A 21,192-nucleotide genomic window follows, 5' to 3' on the forward strand; every position below is an offset into this window, starting at 1 on the left:
AATCACAAATGAAATGGCTGGATTGGCGTTTGGACGGTTAAACCGAATGACCTTTTGATACTTCAAAATCTTTAAAATACCTTTATATGTAGCAAAATATAATTAAAACCTTTTGGATTCAATAAAAGAGATCTAGTAGTACTACCTTACATACTTTGGATGTCATATCTTTGTTTTTTATTATTATTAAGGCCTTTGGACAAAACTGACCCATAAATAGATTTATTTTGAATCTCAAACATTACAAAATATGGCACACTGTACACAAACCCTTCACTCCAATTAACGGATAACAAAGTTCTGCGTTGTGAACAATCCTGACTGTTTTCTTGCATTCAGCGACTTCAGTTTCAGAAACCCTTGAAGAAAACACAACAGTCAAGATAATGAAAGATAAATCAACTCAAGAACTGTAGTATCTGCAACAATCAGGAACTATTGATTCACACCTTTGAGAACTGCGTACCAGCTCTTCAACCCTGAATTTGAAATAATGTCATCAATGTCAGGGACAAACCGTCTTCCATCTGGGGGAAAAAAAGGAAATACAAATACGGCAACAAATCAAAATCTGGCCACATCTATTCATACTTCATTTCAAAGTGAAGATCATCAGCTGAAACAAACACTCAGGATAACAGTCAATCAATCTGATTACTCAAAGTGAATTAAAGAGGCCAGACAACACTCACGTTTTCCCTTTAGATAAAGCATTGACTGTGGTCCCCAGTTCTTAGATAACGTGGTCTGTAAAAGACATTTACAGTAAATAAGTAAAAGAAACAGCATGAATAATTATAATAAAACTCAAAAAACATACCTTCTGGATGCAATGACACTCTCTCACCAGTAAAAATATCACAACTGTGCATGTCCATAAAATCCACATTCTTGATATCTACAAAGAGAAAACAAATGAAACATTATCTGTAATTCAATGCTAATGTATGCACATAAAAATACCTATATACATATTTACCATTTTTGTTGGATCAAGAATTGTTTTTGATGAGAAGATCTAAACAAATCTGAACGGTCCAGTTCCCTACTCCTCTATTTATGTCCTTCTTTAACAACAGGACCCAAGGTTCGATACAACCCCCTGCGAGAGACATCACTTGCTTGCACCTTGTCCTATCATGGAAACGCTCTCTACATTAACCTGCACAAAAGCTTGACGTCAAGCGCATCTGCTATAATGAAAATCAATACGGTGAGGTTTTCCCTACAGCTGTGTCTCTAAAATTCTACACATGAGAAAAACACTTGTGTTTTTCTTAAGAGTGTCTCAACCTTGAATCTGAAATGGCTTGAATGAGTTGCTTGTGTGAAATGTGACGTAAAATTGACCTTTTTGTTATTTAAAGTGAGTATAAGCCTGGCAGATTTGGGTAGGTCAAGATTAAAAATGAGAAAATGAAACAGGACTTAAAAAAAGATCAAGATGTCAATCAGTTTATGTAACAGAGAGAAAAAAAGTTGCTGATGCATAAACACAGTGACAGCTCCATTACATAAACACAACTGCAAATGACAAAATAAAAATGCCACTAAATTTGTAACGCACGGAAATGACTGCACATACAACCTGACAAAAATTCCCTGACATGAGAACTTAAATTTTAGAACAGCAAAAAAACATTCCGGAACAACATGGAAAAAAAACATGTAAACATTGCTTCTGCTTAAATGGTTTAAAAAAATGTTTTTTTTGTTTTGCTTTGGCTTTAGATGATTTAAGATATTCTCAACAAACTACAAATAAAAAATGGTATATTTACATATTTGTTTTTTTTTTAATAGAATTTAAATAATATTTTAATAATATATTTAAATATAAATAAAATGGTCAATTAAAATCACAAGAATGTAAAGTGGTGGGAATGAATAGAAACAAATAAACTGAAATAATATATAAAAAATAGTAAAAAATAAATAATATTTAAATAACATGTATATTTAAATATATAAATACAATGTTCAATTAAATTGTGGATGTGATATGGTGGGAATGAATGGAAATAAAAAAAGAAAAAAATACATATAAATTATTGTCATTTTGTATCAAAATTAAATAACTCAGCATTTAGATTGAAATAAATAAATAAATACAAATAAATAAATAAATAAAATGTGCTATTAAAGCATCTCTTAACATTTAAAGAAAACAAAAACAAAAACACTTGTTGGTAACCATCCCATCTGGATCAATCACAACAGTGAGCATTTGTTCCCGAGCTACACATTAAATTGCACGTTGGTGGATTTGAATATCGATCGGACGATCTGCGTCAGGCACTGGCCGAACTCCTCCAAAATCATTCTCTCAGCGTGAGCTGAAATGTACCCTTCCTTCTCTGCCTCTTCAGCCTGGGCGAGAAGACAGCCGCATGTGGCTTCCACTACATCGGGCGTGATGCACGCCAGAGGACACCTATCAACAGAGACACCCTCGGTGACCAAAGGAATAACAAAACCCTACTGCTCTCATTTACTACCATTTGAAAAACAACCAACAAAGCACGACAGAAGCAGCAGCCTTTAACCTCAATCTCGTTGGACTAGTTTACAGTGATGCCATAAATGTAGGCTAACAGTTCATAGAAATCCATGGCCAATCATTTTTGAAAGTGACCTTGAAGGCCTTTTGATTCACATGATCTACTCAGCACCAAGACTTGAGCCCTTATTTTTACGCTTAAAATATAATCGGTATGACATTAGTTGCCACATTGCTGATGGGTCCACTCATTGCTGTGAGTGACTCTAATTGCAAATGTGCTTGCGGCGTCACACAGCCAGTGCAGAGGGAGTGGAGGTGGGAGAGAAATGCCTACTAAAAGACGACATAGAGGACAATATAGAGGAACTTATATATATACACACACCAATCAGGCATAACATTATGACCACTGACAGGTGAAGTGAATAACACTGATTTTCTCTTCATCACGGCACCTGTTAGTGGGTGGGATATTTTAGGCAGCAAGTGAACATTTTGTCCTCAAAGTTGATGTTTTAGAAGCAGGAAAAATGGACAAACATAAGGATTTGAGAGAGTTTGACAAGGGCCAAATTGTGATGGCTAGACAACTGGGTCAGAGCATCTCCAAAACTGCAGCTCTTGTGGGGTGTTCCCAGTCTGCAGTGGTCAGTATCTATCAAAAATTGATCCAAGGAAGGAACAGTGGTGAACCAGCGACAGGGTCATGGGCGGCCATGGCTCATTAATGCAAATGGGGAGCAAAGGCTGGCCCGTGTGGTCCGATCCAACAGTTGAGCTACTGTAGCTCAAATTGCTCAAGAAGTTAATGCTGGTTCTGATAGAAAGGTGTCAGAATACACAGTGCATCGCATTTTGTTGCGTATGGGGCTGCATAGCCACAGACCAGTCAGGATGCCGAAAACCACCGAAAGTGTGGCACACAGTGGGCATGTGAGCATCAGAACTGGACCAAGGAGCAAAGGAAGAAGGTGGCCTGGTCTGATAAAACACGTTTTCTTTTACATTACGTGGTTGGTCGGGTGCGTGTGCGCCGCTTACCTGGGGAACACATGGCACCAGGATGCACTATGGGAAGAAGGCAAGCCGGCAGAGGCAGTGTTATGCTTTGGGCAATGTTCTGCTGGGAAACCTTGGATCCTGCCATCCATGTGGATGTTACTTTGACACGTACCACCTACCTGAGCATTGTTGCAGACCATGTACACCCTTTCATGGTATTCCCTGGTGGCTGTGGCCTCTTTCAGCAGGATAATACACCCTGCCACAAAGCAAAAATGGTTCAGGAATGGTTTGAGGAGCACAACAACGAGTTTGAAGTGTTGACTTGGCCTCCAAATTCCCCAGATCTCAATCCAATCGAGCATCTGTGGGATGTGCTGAACAAATAAGTCTGATCCATGGAGGCCCCACCTCGCAACTTACAGGACTTAAAGGATCTGCTGCTAACATCTTGGTGCCAGATACCACAGCACACCTTCAGGGGTCTAGTGGAGTCCATGCCTCGACAGGTCAGTGCTGTTTTGGCAGCAAAAGGGGGACCAACATAATATTAGGAAGGTGGTCATAATGTTATGCCTGATCAGTGTTTATATAGTGTCTGCTTAATTTTTGACAAGACAAGCCTACGATTCCAGTTGTTTTTTTATTTCTTTTTTCTTCTCCCATGAGAAAAGATATTTTTAAAAAAAATAGAAAAATTCTGAATGGAATTTTTTTTTTTTTACTGTTCATGATTACAGTATTATAGTGATCTCATATGTACCTGGTCGGGTAGTAGATGCTGGAGTCTGGCCTGTCCCGCTCTGATCTCTTCTTCGAAGGGCTTTCCTCATAGTTTCGGCAGCCCACACACTTACAGGTGGATGTGCACATGATTTTAGCCTGCAAAGAATTGCAGTGTAGAGTGGCTCCAAAAGAAAATCACATTACTGAATATATACTACATATAAGGTCAGCCAAAACATCTCAGCTTACCTCATAACACTCGCAGTAGTTCTTCAGGCAGCCTGAACGCTTGCAGTTGCAGCCTTTTGTGTGACGTCCCTTCACATTCCCCTGTTTCCTACTGCCAATCTTAGGCCGAAAAGCCCCTGGATTCCTCTCCAGACAGGCCTTAGGAGTAATAAAAATGCAGAATATTATGTAAGTTATCAGTCGCATCTAGTCAAAGAGACACATTGACTAGCTGGTATGTTTTAAGATGTTATATGGTTCACCTTTATAGCCTGGGATCTCTCTAAGTCATGCTCAGTATTATTGTAGCAGTTTACGCATTTGCAGTTGTTGCAGACCTCTCCGTTCGCAAAACATTCACAATAACTGTCAGAGAAATTATTTGGTAGTTTGGAGCTGATTTTACATAGTAGGTTATTTTTGTACAGAAGCATTAGTCATCATGACCAAGCAAGTACAAAAGAGATCATTGTGTTAAATAAAAATGCTGTTGGGTAATACAACCAAGACTCAGTTGAGGTCCGATCTGACCAAATAAAAAGCTAAAAAAAGCTAAAAAAAAAAAAATCATGAAAATACTTACAGTTTCAGACACTGAGATTTTGTGCAGTTGCATGGCCGCTTTGATTTTTCCCACTTCACACTAATAAAAAAAGAACAGTTATGCCATAGTTGAAACTGTTTTATAAAAATGATAAGGCAGTTGTCAGGAATAAGCGTGAGATGTGAGGTTTTACAGTAATGACACTTGTACCGTCCACATCCTTTAGTCTGACCCTCCTCTTCCTGTTCTACAGTCTGAGTAGGGCAAAGTGTCTGATGAAACTAAAAAAAAAAGATAAAAATAAATGAATTTTAACTATATAGATTTTGTTGCAAACTATATATATGTATATATATATATATATATATATATATATACAGTCAAACCAAAAATTACATTTTTGATATATTTTTACTATTGGGTGCAGGACACTATAGTTCATTTATGTAAGTGAGGATAGCAAAATAAAGTAAACTGTGACATATTATACCCAAAAATTCTTCATATAGTGGACTACCAGTAAAATTGATAAACATTTGGAACCAAAGATTATTCAGACACTTTGACCTGACCATGTTTTGCTTAAGTGTTACCTGACATAATTAAGATTCATTTTTTTTCTGACACAGTTTATCTTGTCTTGTCATATTTTATTACCATTTTTTTAAACTATAGTGAATAAACTGTATTAATGAATGAAATGGTGTCTGGATAAATTTTGGTTTTGGTTAATATATATATATATATATATATATATATATATATATAAGCAATCCTTCTAGCACTTTTATTTATTTATTTTGTTTTATTTTGTATTTAGATGAATACAACCATACAATACGCACATACATACAGGGGAACCTAAAAAGAAATGTCCTGGTCATATTTTACCCCAAAATCAAAAAAAAAAATTCATAAATAAAATTATGTAAATTTAGGACCATTAAGATTTTCTTTAATCGAGACATTATTTTCATGAAAATTCAGCAAATTCCTTTTCTATTATAAAAAAATTCTTTATCATTAATTTAATGAGAAAAACAAATAAAGTTACATTAATTAAATTGTAAAGTGCAGTTAAGGTATACATCATGGAAGTGTGATAGAAAATTAATTAATTAAGCTGCTTTTTTGTGTGTGTGTGTGTGTGTGTGTGTGTGTGTGTGTGTGTGTGTGTGTCGGGGCAGGATGATTTTCAGTGCTGTATTAATAATGTCACTATGCAAAAAGTAATGTTTTATTGTTTTACTGTTTTGTTTAAAAAATTCTGCTTTATTGTTTTAATTTTGTTTAGGCCAAATATTATTTTCATGCAATTTTTAGGTAAGGACAAACAATTATTTATGCGATTTACTCATTATATATGTATAGGCCTATATATATGTAAGTGCCATATGACACATTTACTTCAAATGACACTTCAACACTACCTGTGAAGCATAAGGTCCTGGCGTGAGGTTGAACGTCACACCTGCAGATGTCTTGTGGGTCTGAGGCTGCCCAGTGAATGTCTCTGAATGTCCGGTATCTGATGCTGGACAGGACATTTAAATACTTCAAACAGTACATACAACTACTAAACTTGTAGTCTATTTTAAAATAAAAGTGTGTCCATAACTGTGAATCCCATAAACATCTGAAAGGAGTCAGATCATAAGAAATAAAAATTTCCTTTAGCTTTAACAATGCTCGATGTCAGAAGAATGTCAGCGTTAGAAAGGAACAGCTGAAATTTATTTTTAACAACAGTAAATGCTGTTATTCATTTTATATGCAAAGGGATTCTTTAAATAGAAGACTGAAAGGCACAGCAACAAAAAAAGGCCTGTTTGACTCTAAGGAGCATGGAGAGTGTGGAAAATGGGCATGAAACTAAATTATGGCTGTTTTTGTAAAAAACCTTATACATAGACCTCAAAAGGAAAAAATGCATGATAAAAAAATGCATGATATGACTCCTTTAAATCAATTAAAAGTTCACCATGAGGTAACTGGTCCTCAGTAGAGCAGCTCTGGACTGACAGCTTAGGCAGAGACTGTGTGTCAAGATCCGTCATCATAGAGTGAGGAATCTGATCCGGACTGCAATGGTTCAACACGACGACCTGCCCTCCACCGCTCACGTCACACACAACCTGCACGGGCTGTAACATCTCAGAGAAGACGGCCTGTTTCATCACTTTTGAAATGGCTTCATTTTTATTTATCAAAGACCTCCAGTTTATTGCCACAACCAGACACTCAAAACAACAGATGAAGTGTGTAATTTCTGCACAACTAGTGGCACCAAATGAAACTGCAGGAATAATGACTTCCAAACAGGTGTCTAAAACACTTTTTCAGCTCTCTAATCGTTTGAATAAACCAAGGATTCAAGGATCTTTGTCTATTAACAGGAGTCATTCAAATGCAGCAATGTGTAATAAATATGGCAAATATCTTATACTTGTTCAGTAGATATATGAACATTGAATGAATTTTCTTTTTTTAATCTATTTTAGAGAATAAAAATAGTGTTTAGACACAATATTATTATTATGTTTGTAACAATAAGCATAATTATGCTTATATATATATATATATATATATATATATAGAAAACACATATGTAGTACCATTCAAAAGTTAGAAGTCGGTCTTTTAAGTTTTTGACAGAAGTTTCTTATGCTCACCATGGCTGTAATTAATACACTAAAAACACTAATATTTTCTATTTTAATGTTTTAAAATGTAATTTATTCCTGTGATCAAAGCTGAATTTTCAGCATCATTACTCCAGTCTTCAGTGTCACATGATCCTGAAACTGCTCAAGAAACACTGAGGTTGGAAACCTTGTGTTTACACACTTCAGGAAGTTGACTTACAAATGGTTAACTGGGACTTGTGAAATTATTAGATTTTTTTTAAATACACACTTAATGTTCATAAGCCCCTAAAACCTGCCAATTACAGAAATTAAAAACAGGGCATTTGAGAGAGAGATGATACCTGACAAATACTGGACGTCTGAGCTGGAAGCTTCTCCTCCAGCTTGTGCTGGTCATGAGGTGACACAAGAAGACCATGTGGCTGATTTCTCTGAAAAAGTACGTATGAAGAATCCATTAAATCCCTTTTGAATGGAGCGTATGCTTCACATACACACACACAAACATCTTCAGACTGCACATTACATTAACATGTATGAATCCTTGGTGTGCAGAATAACCCTCCATACTGTAATCATCTGCACCATCAGAGCTGATAGTGGCGACAGCTCGACAGATCTCTCCCTGTGAGATAAACAAAGACATTTTGCTAATTTAATGTGTTTTAAGAGATGTAACCTACTTACTGGAAATGCTTAAGGTGTTCAGTTCTGACCATCAATGAGATTTCACATTTCACATAGTAAACACTTTCAATTTGTGCACACTCACTGATGAAATGCCATAATGAAAAGCCTCCTGGGATGGCCATGGGCTTCTAATGGAGCTGTACGGTTGGCCTAATGCGTGCTGATAATGGCTTGGCGGTGGCAGCAAGTATTCAGAATAGGACGCTGAGCTAAAGTGGGCTACAGGAGGCATAGGATCACATGTTAGAGGATGAAGAATCCTGTAAGTGGTGTAGTCATCCTCCTGCAGGGCTTCTTCCATCCTGGAGTATCCCGGTCCTGAATGCATCCCATGACTGAATAGATTTGCATCTCTAGGACTTCCATGGGTGTGGTGTAAGGGGACCAGAGACCCTTCGGATAAGTCTCTTCTGTAGCTGTACTCTTGCCCCTCTGGCTCATTCATTCTCCTGATATTATAATGCTGCTGTAGATGGCGCTGTAGTCACACGGGCATAAATGAGAAAAACATTCATCTACAGATTTTTTAATTATATATATATATATATATATATATATATATAATAGAACAGTTTTCATTTTAATTTTAGTCATTTAACTTAATTTAGTAATACTTAGTAATTTAACTTAATTTAAGTAAGTGCTTTTGTCATTTTTATTACTTCAACTTAAACATTTATTTCAGTTAGATGTCAAGACAACATTTTAATTGATTTTAATGCAGTTTTAAAGTTTCCATCTAATTTTTTATTTCAATTATACTGATAACGAGTTTTAGTTAACAACAACACTGGTCCTGAATATGTAATGGAAAGTAAATGTAAATTTTTCTAGTTCTTTTGTACACTATTTAATTGGCAACATTTCATTTGTGTAAAGTAAAACCAGGCATAAAAATGTTCAGCTCGAATATAAAATATACAAAGATAACCACGTATTGTTAATTAGATGTTTGTAAGTTTAGTTTATCTACTTTGAAGTAAACTTGTTAAGCTAGCGACTTAGCTAATCATTTCATTTACCTCAAGATATTGATAAAGTATCAAATTTACAACCATTATGAGATACTTACCAGATAAATAAGTACGTACTGGATTTTTTTTTACCGTTTAAAATAAAAAAATTGACTTATATAAGAGTTGTGGATATGTTTTTGACGTTATTGTAACGTGATACGCTCGCCTTAGCTTATTTACTTGAGCTCACGCGCATTAACAGTAAAAAACGCGAGAAGTCGCGTGAATTTGTATTTCACATTTATCTTTTTATTTTGTAAATCGGCTTGGTAAACAATTAATTTAAGTGACTTAATTATATTTTTATTCTAGTAAACTTTTAAGTAAATTAAATTAATAATACAAGCATTAGTGAAGCGCGTTATAATTTTTTTTTTTTTTTTTTTTTCTAAACATTTCTAATGCATTGTTCATTTTGCACTAAATCTAGGTAAATGTTTGGAGGTTGGGCGTTTATGAAACTAACCACGCCTCCAGCTGACTTAAGTTGTGAAACCCTTTAAGAGAGAGTGCGCGTGATGAGTGCTCGCAACGTTTTGAATAGGAAGATGAATTTCACAAAGTGTCGCTCGGTGCTGATCACGGGGGCTAGCAGGGGCCTCGGACTGCAAATGGTCAGACAGCTGCTCGCTACGCCGGAGAGACCCCAAAAGATCATTGCAACCGCCCGGAATCCAGCCGCTGCAGAGGTAGGCCATCACAGTGCACGACAGCGCCTGTGCTCAATAAAAATCTGTGGACAAGTTGCTTAACGCGCGGTTATGGTTTGCTGTCATTGTCAGGAACTGCAAGAACTCGTCAAGTCTAACCCAGGCGTTCATGTTGTGCCTCTAGGTGAGTTACTCTGTCACGTGACTAAGCTAGAGTTAAAGTAAACATTATAATTCAAGTGGTTTTGTTTTGTTTGTGATTACCCACGTCATGCTTTTCATATGAAGTTTAATTAACTTTCATAGGCAAAGAAATGTATAGTAGATACGTTAGGTAAATTTGTGACTACCTGCAGTGTTTAAAGAAGAGAGGCAAGTTTTACAAAGTTAAGAGCAAAGAGGGAAGTGTTTATGAGGAATCTGATTACATAAAGCATATTTTAAAAACGTCAATATAAAAGTAGGGCATAGGGATGCTCACTTCCGATTATTGGAATTCGCCCAAAATATTACTTGTGGAGTGCAATTCTTATGTATGTCCAGTAGGTGGAGGCAAAGGACAAGGAAATGTGATTATGTGAATGACATTGACAAATATACTGTATAATTTTTCTGATAAAACTCTATATTCCCCGTAAAACTATATATAAAGTCAAAATAAATTATTCAAACAGTTCTGGAAATCTTGGAAATAACGTTTTTTTATTTCGTTTTCTTTTCATGAACAGTGTTTGTGTGTGTGTGTATTATTGATATACTATTATATTATTTTATTTATTAATATTTATAACTGGCTTTTATTTTTTTAGATTTGGTCTTTTTTATGTGCTTTCATCGTTTTGGAATGTCGTTTTGCATAGTGAATAAATTTTTTTTTTTTTTTTTTTTTTTTTTTAGTTACGCTCTTCTGTAAACTATTTCATTGGCTATATATTTCTTTTCAAACCGGATCAAACCGGTTCACAAATCGGTCTGTGTTTTTGTTTTGTTTTTATTTCAGATGTCACCAGTGACAGCAGTGTGGACGCAGCAGCACAGGCAGTGGAATCCATTGTGGGTGCTGACGGGTTGAACTGCTTAATTAATAATGCGGCGATTAATATCCCCTCCGAACTGAACACAGTCACTCGAGATGCCATGATGAAAGTCTATGAGAGTAATACAGTGGCTCCTCTTTTTGTGACCAAGGTAATACGGCTGAACCAATTACCAACAATACACCGGCATTCAACTTTAAAGGGTTAGTTCACCCAAAAATGAAAATTCTGTCATTTATTACTCACCCTCATGTCGTTCCACACCCGTAAGACCTTCGTTCTTCTTCAGAACACAAATTAAGATATTTTTGATGAAATCCAAAAGCTGTCTGACTCCTCCATCGACTGCATCACAACTACCACTTTCAAGGCTCAGAAAGGTACTAAAGACATCATTAAAATTGTCCATATGACTACAGTGGTTCAACCTTAATGTTATGAAGCGACAAGAATACTTTTTGTATGCAAAAAAAAAAAAAAAAAAATGACTTTATTGAACAATCTCTTCTCTTTTCTGTCAGTCTCCTTGGCAGTTGATGTAATAAACACAGTGCAGCGCTTCCGGGTTCTACGTCAGAACGAAGAGAAGAAATTGTTATTTTTGGGGGGGTTTTGCACAAAAAGTATTCTCATTCCTTCATAAAATTAAAGGGTTAGTTCACCCAAAAATGAAAATTCTGTCATTTATTACTCACGCTCATGCCGTTCCAGAACCGTAAGAGCTTCATTAATCTTCGGAACGCAAATTGAGATATTTTTGTTTAAATCCGATGGCTCCGTGAGGCCTACATAGGGAGCAATGATATTTCCTCTCTCAAGATCCATAAAGGTAATAAAAACATATTTAAATCAGTTCATGTGAGTACAGTGGTTCAATATTAATATTATAAAGCGACGAGAATATTTTTGGTGCGCCAAAAAAACCAAAATAACGAATTATTTAGTGATGGCCGATTTCAAAATACACTAAATACTAAATACTTTTAAACACTAAATAAATCGTTATTTTTTTTTTTTTTTTGGCGCACCAAAAATATTCTCGTCGCTTTATAATATTAATATTGAACCACTGTAGTCACATGAACTGATTTAAATATGTTTTTATTACCTTTATGGATCTTGAGAGAGGAGTGTCATTGCTCCCTATGTAGGCCTCACGGAGCCATCGGATTTAAACAAAAATATATTAATTTGTGTTCCGAAGATCATCGAAGGTCTTACAGGTGTGGAACGGCACGAGGGTGAGTAATTAATGACAGAATTTTCATTTTTGGGTGAACTAACCCTTTAAGGTCAAACCATGGACTATTTTAACAATGTCTTTACTACCTTTTTTCTGGGCCTTGAAAGTAATTACGTTGTAGTCTATCAGAGGTCAGAAAGCTCTCGGATTTCATCAAAAATATCTTAATTTGTGTTCTGAAGATGAACAAAGGTCTTACGGGTGTAAAACGTCATGAGGGTGAGTAATAAATGGCAGAATTTTAATTTCTGGGTGAACTAACCCTTTAATTCTCTAATAAATGTTCTCGAACTGTCTTATTTTCAGTATTCATTTAAATAAAACGTTTTTCATAGACACTTACTCGGTTCCTCTATTGAATTCCCTTTCAGGCTCTCCTGCCGTTGTTGAGAAGGGCGGCGGCAAAAGGCAGTGGCATGGGAATCCACAGAGCCGCAGTGATCAATGTGTCGTCTGTCCTGGGCTCTGTGCAGCTCAACTGGGGCGAGGGAGCGAGCTTCAAGAGTTACGCTTACAGGGCATCTAAGGTGAAACACCTGTTAGTTGCTTTGTGGGGGAAAATGATTCAATTGCAGTTCAAATTAAGTACTTAACTTTGCTTTTTGAATGTTTTTTTTTAAATAAAGAGCGCCTTGAGTATGGTTACAAGGTGTTTGGCTACCGATCTGGAAGCTGAGGGGATCTTGTGCGTCGCCCTTCACCCTGGTTGGGTGCGCACTGATATGGGCGGACCAATAGTGAGTGCATGAATGTGTTTTTTAGGGCTGTGTATGGATTTCTCGATTTTAATCGATTCTCTTTGTGATTAACTGACCTCGATTCTTAAATCCCAATAATCAACCTTTTAGCCTTTGTTTTCACTTGGTTGAACAAAACTTCAATGTACATTATTTGTAGCGCCCCTCTTGTGTAGGGATGACGTCAAAACCTTGAAGACTAATTCCCTTGAGATTTTCCTATGGGTCTTTATAATGAGGTTTTTCAATTTATGAGTAAATAAGGTCTGTGGTAAACGTGACGATACTTGGACATTTTGTTCTACAACATAAATTATATACACCTGTATCGAAAACACGATGTTAAGTTATGTTTAAAAAAACATGTTTCTATTAAGTAACTAGATAAGAACGTTTGGGCTGTGAGTGACCTTATTTTACTCACATATTGAAAAACCTCATTATAAAATAAACCTCTAAATGTCTGTTCAGTAGTAACAAACGGCAGTAATTGTGGTGCTGCTTATTATTAAATGATGAAAAGCAGTTGCAAATGTTGAAAATACACACTCATCTTTGCACCAGTAAAATGTGCAACACTTTATTTCACAACCTAATTATTTGTAATATGTAATTAATTTAACTTGCAGTGGAATGTAGTGAGTTCCTAAACATGATGCATGTTTACTGCTAGTTATAACAAAATAATAAACATGAATGAACATCAGAAGGCATGAATCAGTACACCCTATCATGTTTCATGTAATCAAAATGTCATGTAACATTACATTTACCTCAGAAAAGCTATTCAATTACCAAAGCTCGATAGTTAAATGAAAAATGAACACTAAACTAGAAAGGAGCATTTTGCTAAATGTATGCACTATATTACACATTCATTACACCCACTGTTTAAATGTTTGTAGCCTATACAAAGTTTATTTTTTTCCTTTAGAAAAATTGACGTGTATATATAGCCAGATGAATCGAATTGAATCAAAATCCAAATTGAATCGAATCACAATCTTGTGAATCCGAATTGAATTGCAAGCTTGTAAATTGAAGTCAAAAGTGAATTAAATAATGAAATTTGTGTCAATGCCCAGCCTAGGCCTGTTAAAGGATTAGTTCACTTCAGAATTCATATTTCCTGATAATTTACTCACCCCCATCATGTCATTCAAGATGTTCATGTCTTTTTTTCTTCAGTCAAAAAGAAATTAAGGTTTTTGAGGAAAACATTCCAGGATTTTTCTCCATATAGTGGACTTCAACAGGGACCAATGTTTGAAGGTCTAAATTGCAGTTTCAGTGCAGCTTTAAAGGGCTCTACGTGATCCCAGACGAGGAATAAGGGTCTTATTTAGCAAAACGATCGGGCATTTTCTAAAAAAATAAAAATGATATACTTTTTAACGACAAATGCTTGTCTTGTACTAGCTCTGCGATGCGCCACACATTACATAATCATGTTGAAAAGGTCATGAGTGACGTAGGTGGAAGTACCGATCCAAGAGTCTACAAAGCAAATGTGCAAAGATTAAGTCAAACGCTCTTTACGAAAAAAGGTAAAACAGCGATTTCGGTTGATTTTGAAGTTGGAGGAGAAAATGAGATTTTTCGGCCAACCGCGCGCAGTACTTCCGCCTACATCACACGTGATCTTTCAACGTAATGCGTGGCACATCGCAGAGCAGTGCAAGATGAGCATTTGTGGTTAAAAAGTATATCATTTTTATTTTTTTCCCCGGCTGGGATCACGTAGAGCCCTTTGAAGCTGCACTGAAGCTGCAGTTTGGACCTTCAACCCATTGGGTCCACTATATGGAAAAAAATCCTGGAATGTTTTCCTCAAAAACCTTAATTTCTTCTCGACTGGAGAAAGACAGACATAAACATCTTGGATGACATGGGGGTGAGTAAATTATCAGGAACTAACCCTTTAATTTGAACCCATCTTTCCATTTACTTGACATTTACAGGCACCTTTGAGTCCAGAGGAGAGCATATCATCCGTGTTGTCTGTCATTTCTGGATTAATGGAGGAACATCACGGTGGATATGTGGACTACACTGGAAAAAGCTTACCCTGGTGATCTCCATATTGTGTTAACTGTGTGTTACATTGTCCGAGTGCCAGATGACCACTGCGGAGCTAAGACCACAAAAACAGCCTGCGGGATCAATTATTCATGCTTCCACCTGTGTGTCCCAACCAAGAAGTAAAAAAACAAAAAACTTAGGTCTTAGGAGAAATGAAATGGTATAAAAGGTTACAAGGGTGTGTTTATACTTTTAAAATAGAAAAAAGAGAATTTTTGCTACCTGCCAGTAATAGTCTTTCATGGATATTGCCTTTTCTATGAATATAAAATAAAATAAAAAGACAGACAATAAATCGAATGCCATTTATGAGTTTTATTTTTTCAATCCATCTCCACATCAGCAGTCAAGTGATTCTGACAGATTACAGTAACATGGTAAAATTGACATAATAGCGTGTCGAGAACAGTGCGGTGGAGAAGACATCAAACATTAATACAGCCTCTGAGAGAGAGTTCAGTCAGGCGCGGTGGAGGTCAGGGTGTGATGATGAAATGATGAATTCGGTCAAAATTAGGGTTGGCTTATCTCCTCTGATGTGAGAGAGGAAGGCAGACTGTCAAGAGCCCCAATTTCTGTAAGATAAAATAAGGAATAATGGGAAAATTAGAACAATTCACTTCCTTGAAGTCAAGATGTATTAGGGTTTTTTTTTACTCTTATTTGCCTAAACCGACAGAGATGTTATTCAGACTGCTCAGATTTCCACTTAACTTGAATAATATACACATTTCTTGTCCTTTGTGCTGATTTGGTGATCAGTTGTTATCTGCTCAATTATTAATGGTTCTTATTATCAAGGTTGAAAGCTTTTTTTTTTTTTTTTTTTAGGAAAACGTTACACATTTTTCAGGATTCTTTGCTGAATAGAAAGTTAAAAACAACAGCATTTATTTGTCTTTACTGACAGTTTTGATCAATTTAATGCATCCTTGCTGAATAAAAGTATTAATTTCTTTTAAAATTTTACTGACCCTAAACTTTCGAATGGTGTATATATATAATATATATATGATTTAAAACTAAACTTCCTGCTATTTGAATTTCAAAAAAATATAATTATGCACCTTTGCTAATTCAATTCAAATTGGAATAATTTATCTATACTACACTGTAAAAAATAAATTCGTAAAATAACAGAAAAAGTAGTGGCAGCTCATTACACGGACATTTTACCCTATTTTTACGGATTTTTATCAGTGCTGTTTACTGCGCAAAACCCTTTCCCCCAAAATCAGCACAAAATGTAAATGTCTAAAAAAAAAATAACAATTGCACTTACCTTTTAATTTGAGGTAAGAAAGAAAGTCTATGATAGTATGGACAACATCCTCATCCGATATCCTCAGAGCTCCTGGAGAGCAGAAACAGTAATTACAAGGTCATTATCATTTATTCTTTTAATTACAAAGCCTACAACATCTGTGAAAGTACATTAAAAGTTAATGAACATTCAAATGGATAGCTGAATCCACTTCCCAGCCTTTAACAAACCATATAGAAACTGATCTTAATTAACAGTTTGACGCCGGCGGTGCGTGATTCTTACCTGTCTTGAAATCTTCCTCTATGGGCATTTCTCTCTTCCCTGCCAGCCCGTGCTTGTCACTAAGACTCCTGTGGCTGTCTATGGCATCTGATCACAAAGCACAACCACACATAATCACATTGATCATTTGAACAGCCCGCTGAGAACCCGAGCCACCAGACCCCGACTCCCCGGCTGATATTCATAGACCTGCCTGTGGCACACATATGTTCCTAATGCGACAAGTCATTATCCGAGGAATATCTTTTTTGTTTGGTTTTTGTTGTTTTTTGGGACAGATTGAGTTGAGCAACCTGCAGGACTTGAGTCATGGAATTGCTTTTTGTTGCAATGCGAAGCACACACTCACACCCTTGTGAAAAAGAAGTGCACTTAATTGTAACTTGTAGTGTACTTCAAATCTTAGAAGTATACTTTACTGTACTTGCATGTAAACTAATATTACCTAAATAAAGGCCACTTAAGTGTACTTAAATAGAGTCATGACTTAAAAAGAGCACTTTGTAATAATGTCAAATTAAAAGTTGTACCTTAAAGTACATTTAAAAGCAGCATGTTTCAATCATTTTTATCGTGCGTTAAAGAAGTACACATATTTTGATGTGTTGACTAACACTGTAGTGTGTTATTTAATGTTACATTTAAAGTTAATACATTTTAAATGTACGTAAATATATTTAAATACATGCAAGTTTCACTAAAAATGACATTAAAGTATATTTTATTTTACCATAAATACTTGTCAGTACATTTGGCAGTAACCATGTTTTAACAGACAAATACATATGTACTTAAGCACTAAAAGCACTCTTAAGTTCAACTAATTGTATTTAATATAAACATAAACCATTATACATTTTCATTTAATTTCAAATAAAATGCAATCAAATGTCTGAAAATATTCAGTTTAGTTTGCACTTAAGTATATTCTTTTAAAGTATATTATTTCCATAATAAAAGTATGCTAAAGTGTACTTCTTTTTCACAATGCCAGCCAATGCAAAAAGAGGAGTAAGACAGTAAAAGCTCACAACAAGTGTGGAAAAGCAGAGACAGAGGGTAAAGCAAAAGATAGAGGATGTAAAAAGAGTGAAATCTCCCTTAATAGTCTAAATTTAATGCAAGAAAAATAGAGCAGAATATTGCTTATATATTCAAAAAGCAACCTGCTGCTAAATGGGTTATACTAATTTGTTTAATTTAAGACTAGTTTGACAGTATGAAGAAGAATACATGCATCTGCACACATACCTCACGCAGAATATGTACCTAAATTATGTACCAAACAGCAATTGTTTGAAAGCATGATAAATCCATCTTTTCAGTTTAGGTGAAAAGACTCATGCTGAATAGAATCATCACCACCAGCAGCACAGAACAGCAAAAAGCACAAAGAGCAAAACATCACAGAGCAATTCCTCATCTGACTTCAAAAACCTGCAGGAGCCATCTTACATTGACCAAGCAGATCTTCTCTCCCCCTTGCACTGGGAGAATCCTTAATCTGTATAAGATGATCAATACGACCTGAAACACAGGGAGCTTATGTAACCTACACAGCTGTAATAAGCACAACATCAGTGCACCCCAACACATTTCATCAAAGAGAGCGAACAGGCCTGCATGGTGAAACTAAGGAAACATTTTTTCAAGGTTTAAAAAGTAGACCTGCAAGCTTAAAGCAAGAATGTATGCACCAAAGCAGTTACATAAATCGTACGCAACTGTTTTTCATAAACAGCTGGGGAAAGATAATGAGAGAAGACAAAAAAGATGTATTGGAGAACTCACGAGGACCGAGGAGATACCCAGCACTGTTGAGGGTCCATCCTCTCTTCTCTTTTGCCTGTTTTATAGAATATAAATATATAAAGTTAGTTCCTGTCCTTGATTCTAATTGGTCAATAGTTGTGTTTTATTCACGATAAAACACGGCTATGATCGCTTCAACCAACGGTTCTGTGTATTACTACACATCACCCTTAGCAACCACTCTTAACAACGTAAACTGTTCTCAATTGATTTTGTTCATTAAAGCTTACTGTATTATGTAGAAGAGTATTGTGAGAAAGAGATCGATTGAGCAAGTTTATTACCTGCATTCAGATTTAGCATTTTCCTTCAGGTCAGTCCTATGTTCATAATAAAAAATCTGTTTAAATGTCCGCTGCAATATCTTGTCCTTTTAACAGTTAAGGGGTTTTCCCGTGACTGACAGCGCTAGTCAAAGCATTTGTCAGTTGCGTCTTGTTCTGTGTTCACAACAATTCAGTCTTTTCAATATAAAAGTCTTCGCTACTGACTGTTCACGGTCAGGGACTATATTTTCCGGCGGAAGGAAGGTTTTTAGTGATTTTACTTCATGAAAGTTGCATTGATACATATTTTTTGGCTTTAATTGTATTGTGTGGTAACCGTTTTATAAAAGCAATAAGGTACTCGAGGCTAGTGCTGTCTCATGAATAAGTCACGGCTGAAGGGCGTTGTTAGGCACGATGCGAACGCCCTTCAGCTGTGACTTATTCACGATACAGCACAGCCTCTCATACCTTATTGCTTACCTATATGGCTGGCTTAAAATGAACCCAAAATATGTTGGAAATTAAAAATCAGACACATAATTATTAGAGGCAACAATAATAATCAAAAGGTAAACATTTATTAATAAGCAATTTAATAAATGTTTATTATTTAATTATTATTTATTAAACTGTCACAAACTAAAAATGTCCTATTTTAGCTATAAATGCTGATTTTTAACTGAAAGGTTAAAGTGTAGCCTATTTTCATTAAATGTCAGGTCGGGGCAAATTGTCAGACGTTTTAGTTGTTATAATGTTAATACATTACAATATTTGTTCGTCCAAAACGAGTGTTTGCCATTTTAAGTTACATTTTACATTTATGTTGTTTAATAATTTTGCAGAAAACCGTTTAATAGTTTATTTATAATGCCATTATGATAACTTGTCCCGGTATTGGGGCATGCTGTCACAAATGTCAACATGCATTCTTTTTCGCAACAACAGTGGAAATGTTCATTTTTATAGCGAAAGTTGTAAGTTTAAACAGAAATTGACTTTTTAGAGAATAATTCACTCGAGTTAAAATTGTGACAACTAGCCCCGGTCTGCTGGTTTCAACTTTTCTGCGAGTTCTAGTTTAATTTGCATTCAAACATACAGGATTAAATAATGAATTGAATCATTTTGAATCAAAGTAACTCTTACCGCGATCACCATTCCAAGTGTTTCCGTAAGAAACGCGCACACAATAAGAGACACACAAACTCCACCGACACACCTGTTCATCTGAAACACAACATTATTGAAACATTAGCTATAAAACGCACTATAAAACATGCATAATCAAACATGCAAAGAGAAAACAGAGCGAAGGAGATTGAGAACTTACCCTGAGTATCAGTTGGGTCTTTGGAGAGTAAAAACACTAGTAAAATTCCTGCCTGCTCCTGGTCCTCTGATCCTCCTGGAATCGGGCGGCTTTTATTGAAAGGGAATGTCTCACCTCTGACGTATTTACGACAAAAGGTGACAGACAGACTCTTCATCATTGACGATAGAGCGAGTTACCAATGATCGAGCCCATGCATGAGATCATTTGATTAACGTCTTATTGATTATTGTATAGTCATAAAAGTCACGTTTTTAGATGCTAACGACCACCTGTCAGATCCATGTAAGGAAATTATATTATTGATTTTAGCCTATATTTATTAGTTTGACATGGCAGCATAAGCTATCCACACATTTTACAATAACAGAAATATTATTTTGCCTCACGTATTCTTGAAATGTACCACATAATCTTTTTGTTGACCAATAACCCAGCTGTTGGTTCTGGGAAAGTAAAAAATGTCCAGTTTTCTTGACGTTAGAGGAACGTTTTTTATAAACGTTCTTTCAACTTAATTTTGATTTAAAATTCAACATTCTAGGAACGTTGATTTGTAACATTCCAAGAACATAAAAATGTCCAGTTTCCTTAATGTTAGTAGAATGTTGTTTAAAGATTAGTATGATGTTCCTGAAACATTCTTTCGATCATTCAAACACCTGCTGTGAACAAGCACTGAAAGAAAGAGAAATAAGAACACAAACTACAACTTTCTTCAGCCACAGAACTGAATATGAACATGAACTGAAGATAAAATACATTAAACATCTCAAGATCTGATTAAACAACTCCACAAACAGCATTACCAGCTTCACTTATTACTAACCAGACTGATTTTATTTCTGTCACAGTCTACAGAAGTTCATATTGAGAATTAACAGAGGATTAGATGTTTGTCTTATTGAAAATGTTTATTTTTTTGTTGTTGTTGTTTGTGGTCACCATCATGGAGATCAGTGTTTGCATTTGTTGAGTTGCTTCTTTTTCAGTAATTGCAAATGTTTCCAGAAAACATTTCTGCATTGATAAAGCAGATCAACATGTCTGGTTTAATAGCAGACAAATGACTCCATGAAAGTAGTTTAAACAACTGTTTATTTTTTAATAATTGTTGACTTAA

At 35.6% G+C, this 21,192-nt stretch overlaps 3 protein-coding genes across 11 annotated transcripts; 1 reads left to right on the forward strand and 2 right to left on the reverse strand.

Moving 5' to 3' along the window:
• Window positions 1-695: 695 nt before the first annotated feature.
• tesmin (testis expressed metallothionein like protein) lies at window positions 696-9,681 on the reverse strand. Of its 9 annotated transcripts, none has more exons than XR_007928368.1 (12): window positions 9,414-9,681; window positions 8,424-8,819; window positions 8,178-8,276; window positions 7,993-8,082; window positions 6,985-7,156; window positions 6,434-6,537; window positions 5,197-5,284; window positions 5,043-5,102; window positions 4,723-4,825; window positions 4,481-4,618; window positions 4,269-4,387; window positions 1,440-2,434 (listed from the first exon to the last, which is right to left on the reverse strand). XR_007928368.1 is itself a non-coding variant. In XM_051884676.1 (12 exons), exons 2-12 carry the CDS (start codon window positions 8,784-8,786, stop codon window positions 2,239-2,241), a joined length of 1,515 nt encoding a protein of 504 aa, XP_051740636.1. In that variant the 5' UTR covers window positions 8,787-8,819; window positions 9,414-9,681; the 3' UTR covers window positions 1,440-2,238. The 9 variants fall into 9 exon arrangements, 4 of the variants coding, with proteins under 4 accessions (XP_051740636.1, XP_051740635.1, XP_051740634.1 ...); XM_051884676.1 differs by having other exon boundaries at window positions 5,214-5,284; XR_007928367.1 differs by lacking the exon at window positions 4,723-4,825 and having other exon boundaries at window positions 5,214-5,284.
• A 134-nt stretch (window positions 9,682-9,815) lies between these two features.
• On the forward strand, window positions 9,816-15,406 carry zgc:110339 (uncharacterized protein LOC550490 homolog). The gene is made up of 6 exons (XM_051884678.1): window positions 9,816-10,046; window positions 10,140-10,191; window positions 11,008-11,195; window positions 12,659-12,814; window positions 12,914-13,024; window positions 14,986-15,406. Exons 1-6 carry the CDS (start codon window positions 9,876-9,878, stop codon window positions 15,097-15,099), a joined length of 792 nt encoding a protein of 263 aa, XP_051740638.1. The 5' UTR covers window positions 9,816-9,875; the 3' UTR covers window positions 15,100-15,406.
• On the reverse strand, window positions 15,407-20,195 carry gal (galanin/GMAP prepropeptide). The gene is made up of 7 exons (XM_051884679.1): window positions 20,070-20,195; window positions 19,886-19,966; window positions 18,447-18,501; window positions 18,111-18,182; window positions 16,656-16,742; window positions 16,389-16,460; window positions 15,407-15,681 (listed from the first exon to the last, which is right to left on the reverse strand). The coding sequence occupies exons 2-7, from the start codon at window positions 19,964-19,966 to the stop codon at window positions 15,620-15,622; spliced, it is 429 nt and encodes a 142-aa protein (XP_051740639.1). The 5' UTR covers window positions 20,070-20,195; the 3' UTR covers window positions 15,407-15,619.
• Between the last annotated feature and the right edge of the window lie 997 nt (window positions 20,196-21,192).

This window comes from Ctenopharyngodon idella, chromosome 24 (assembly GCF_019924925.1).
Source record: "Ctenopharyngodon idella isolate HZGC_01 chromosome 24, HZGC01, whole genome shotgun sequence".
Taxonomy (NCBI): domain Eukaryota; kingdom Metazoa; phylum Chordata; class Actinopteri; order Cypriniformes; family Xenocyprididae; genus Ctenopharyngodon; species Ctenopharyngodon idella.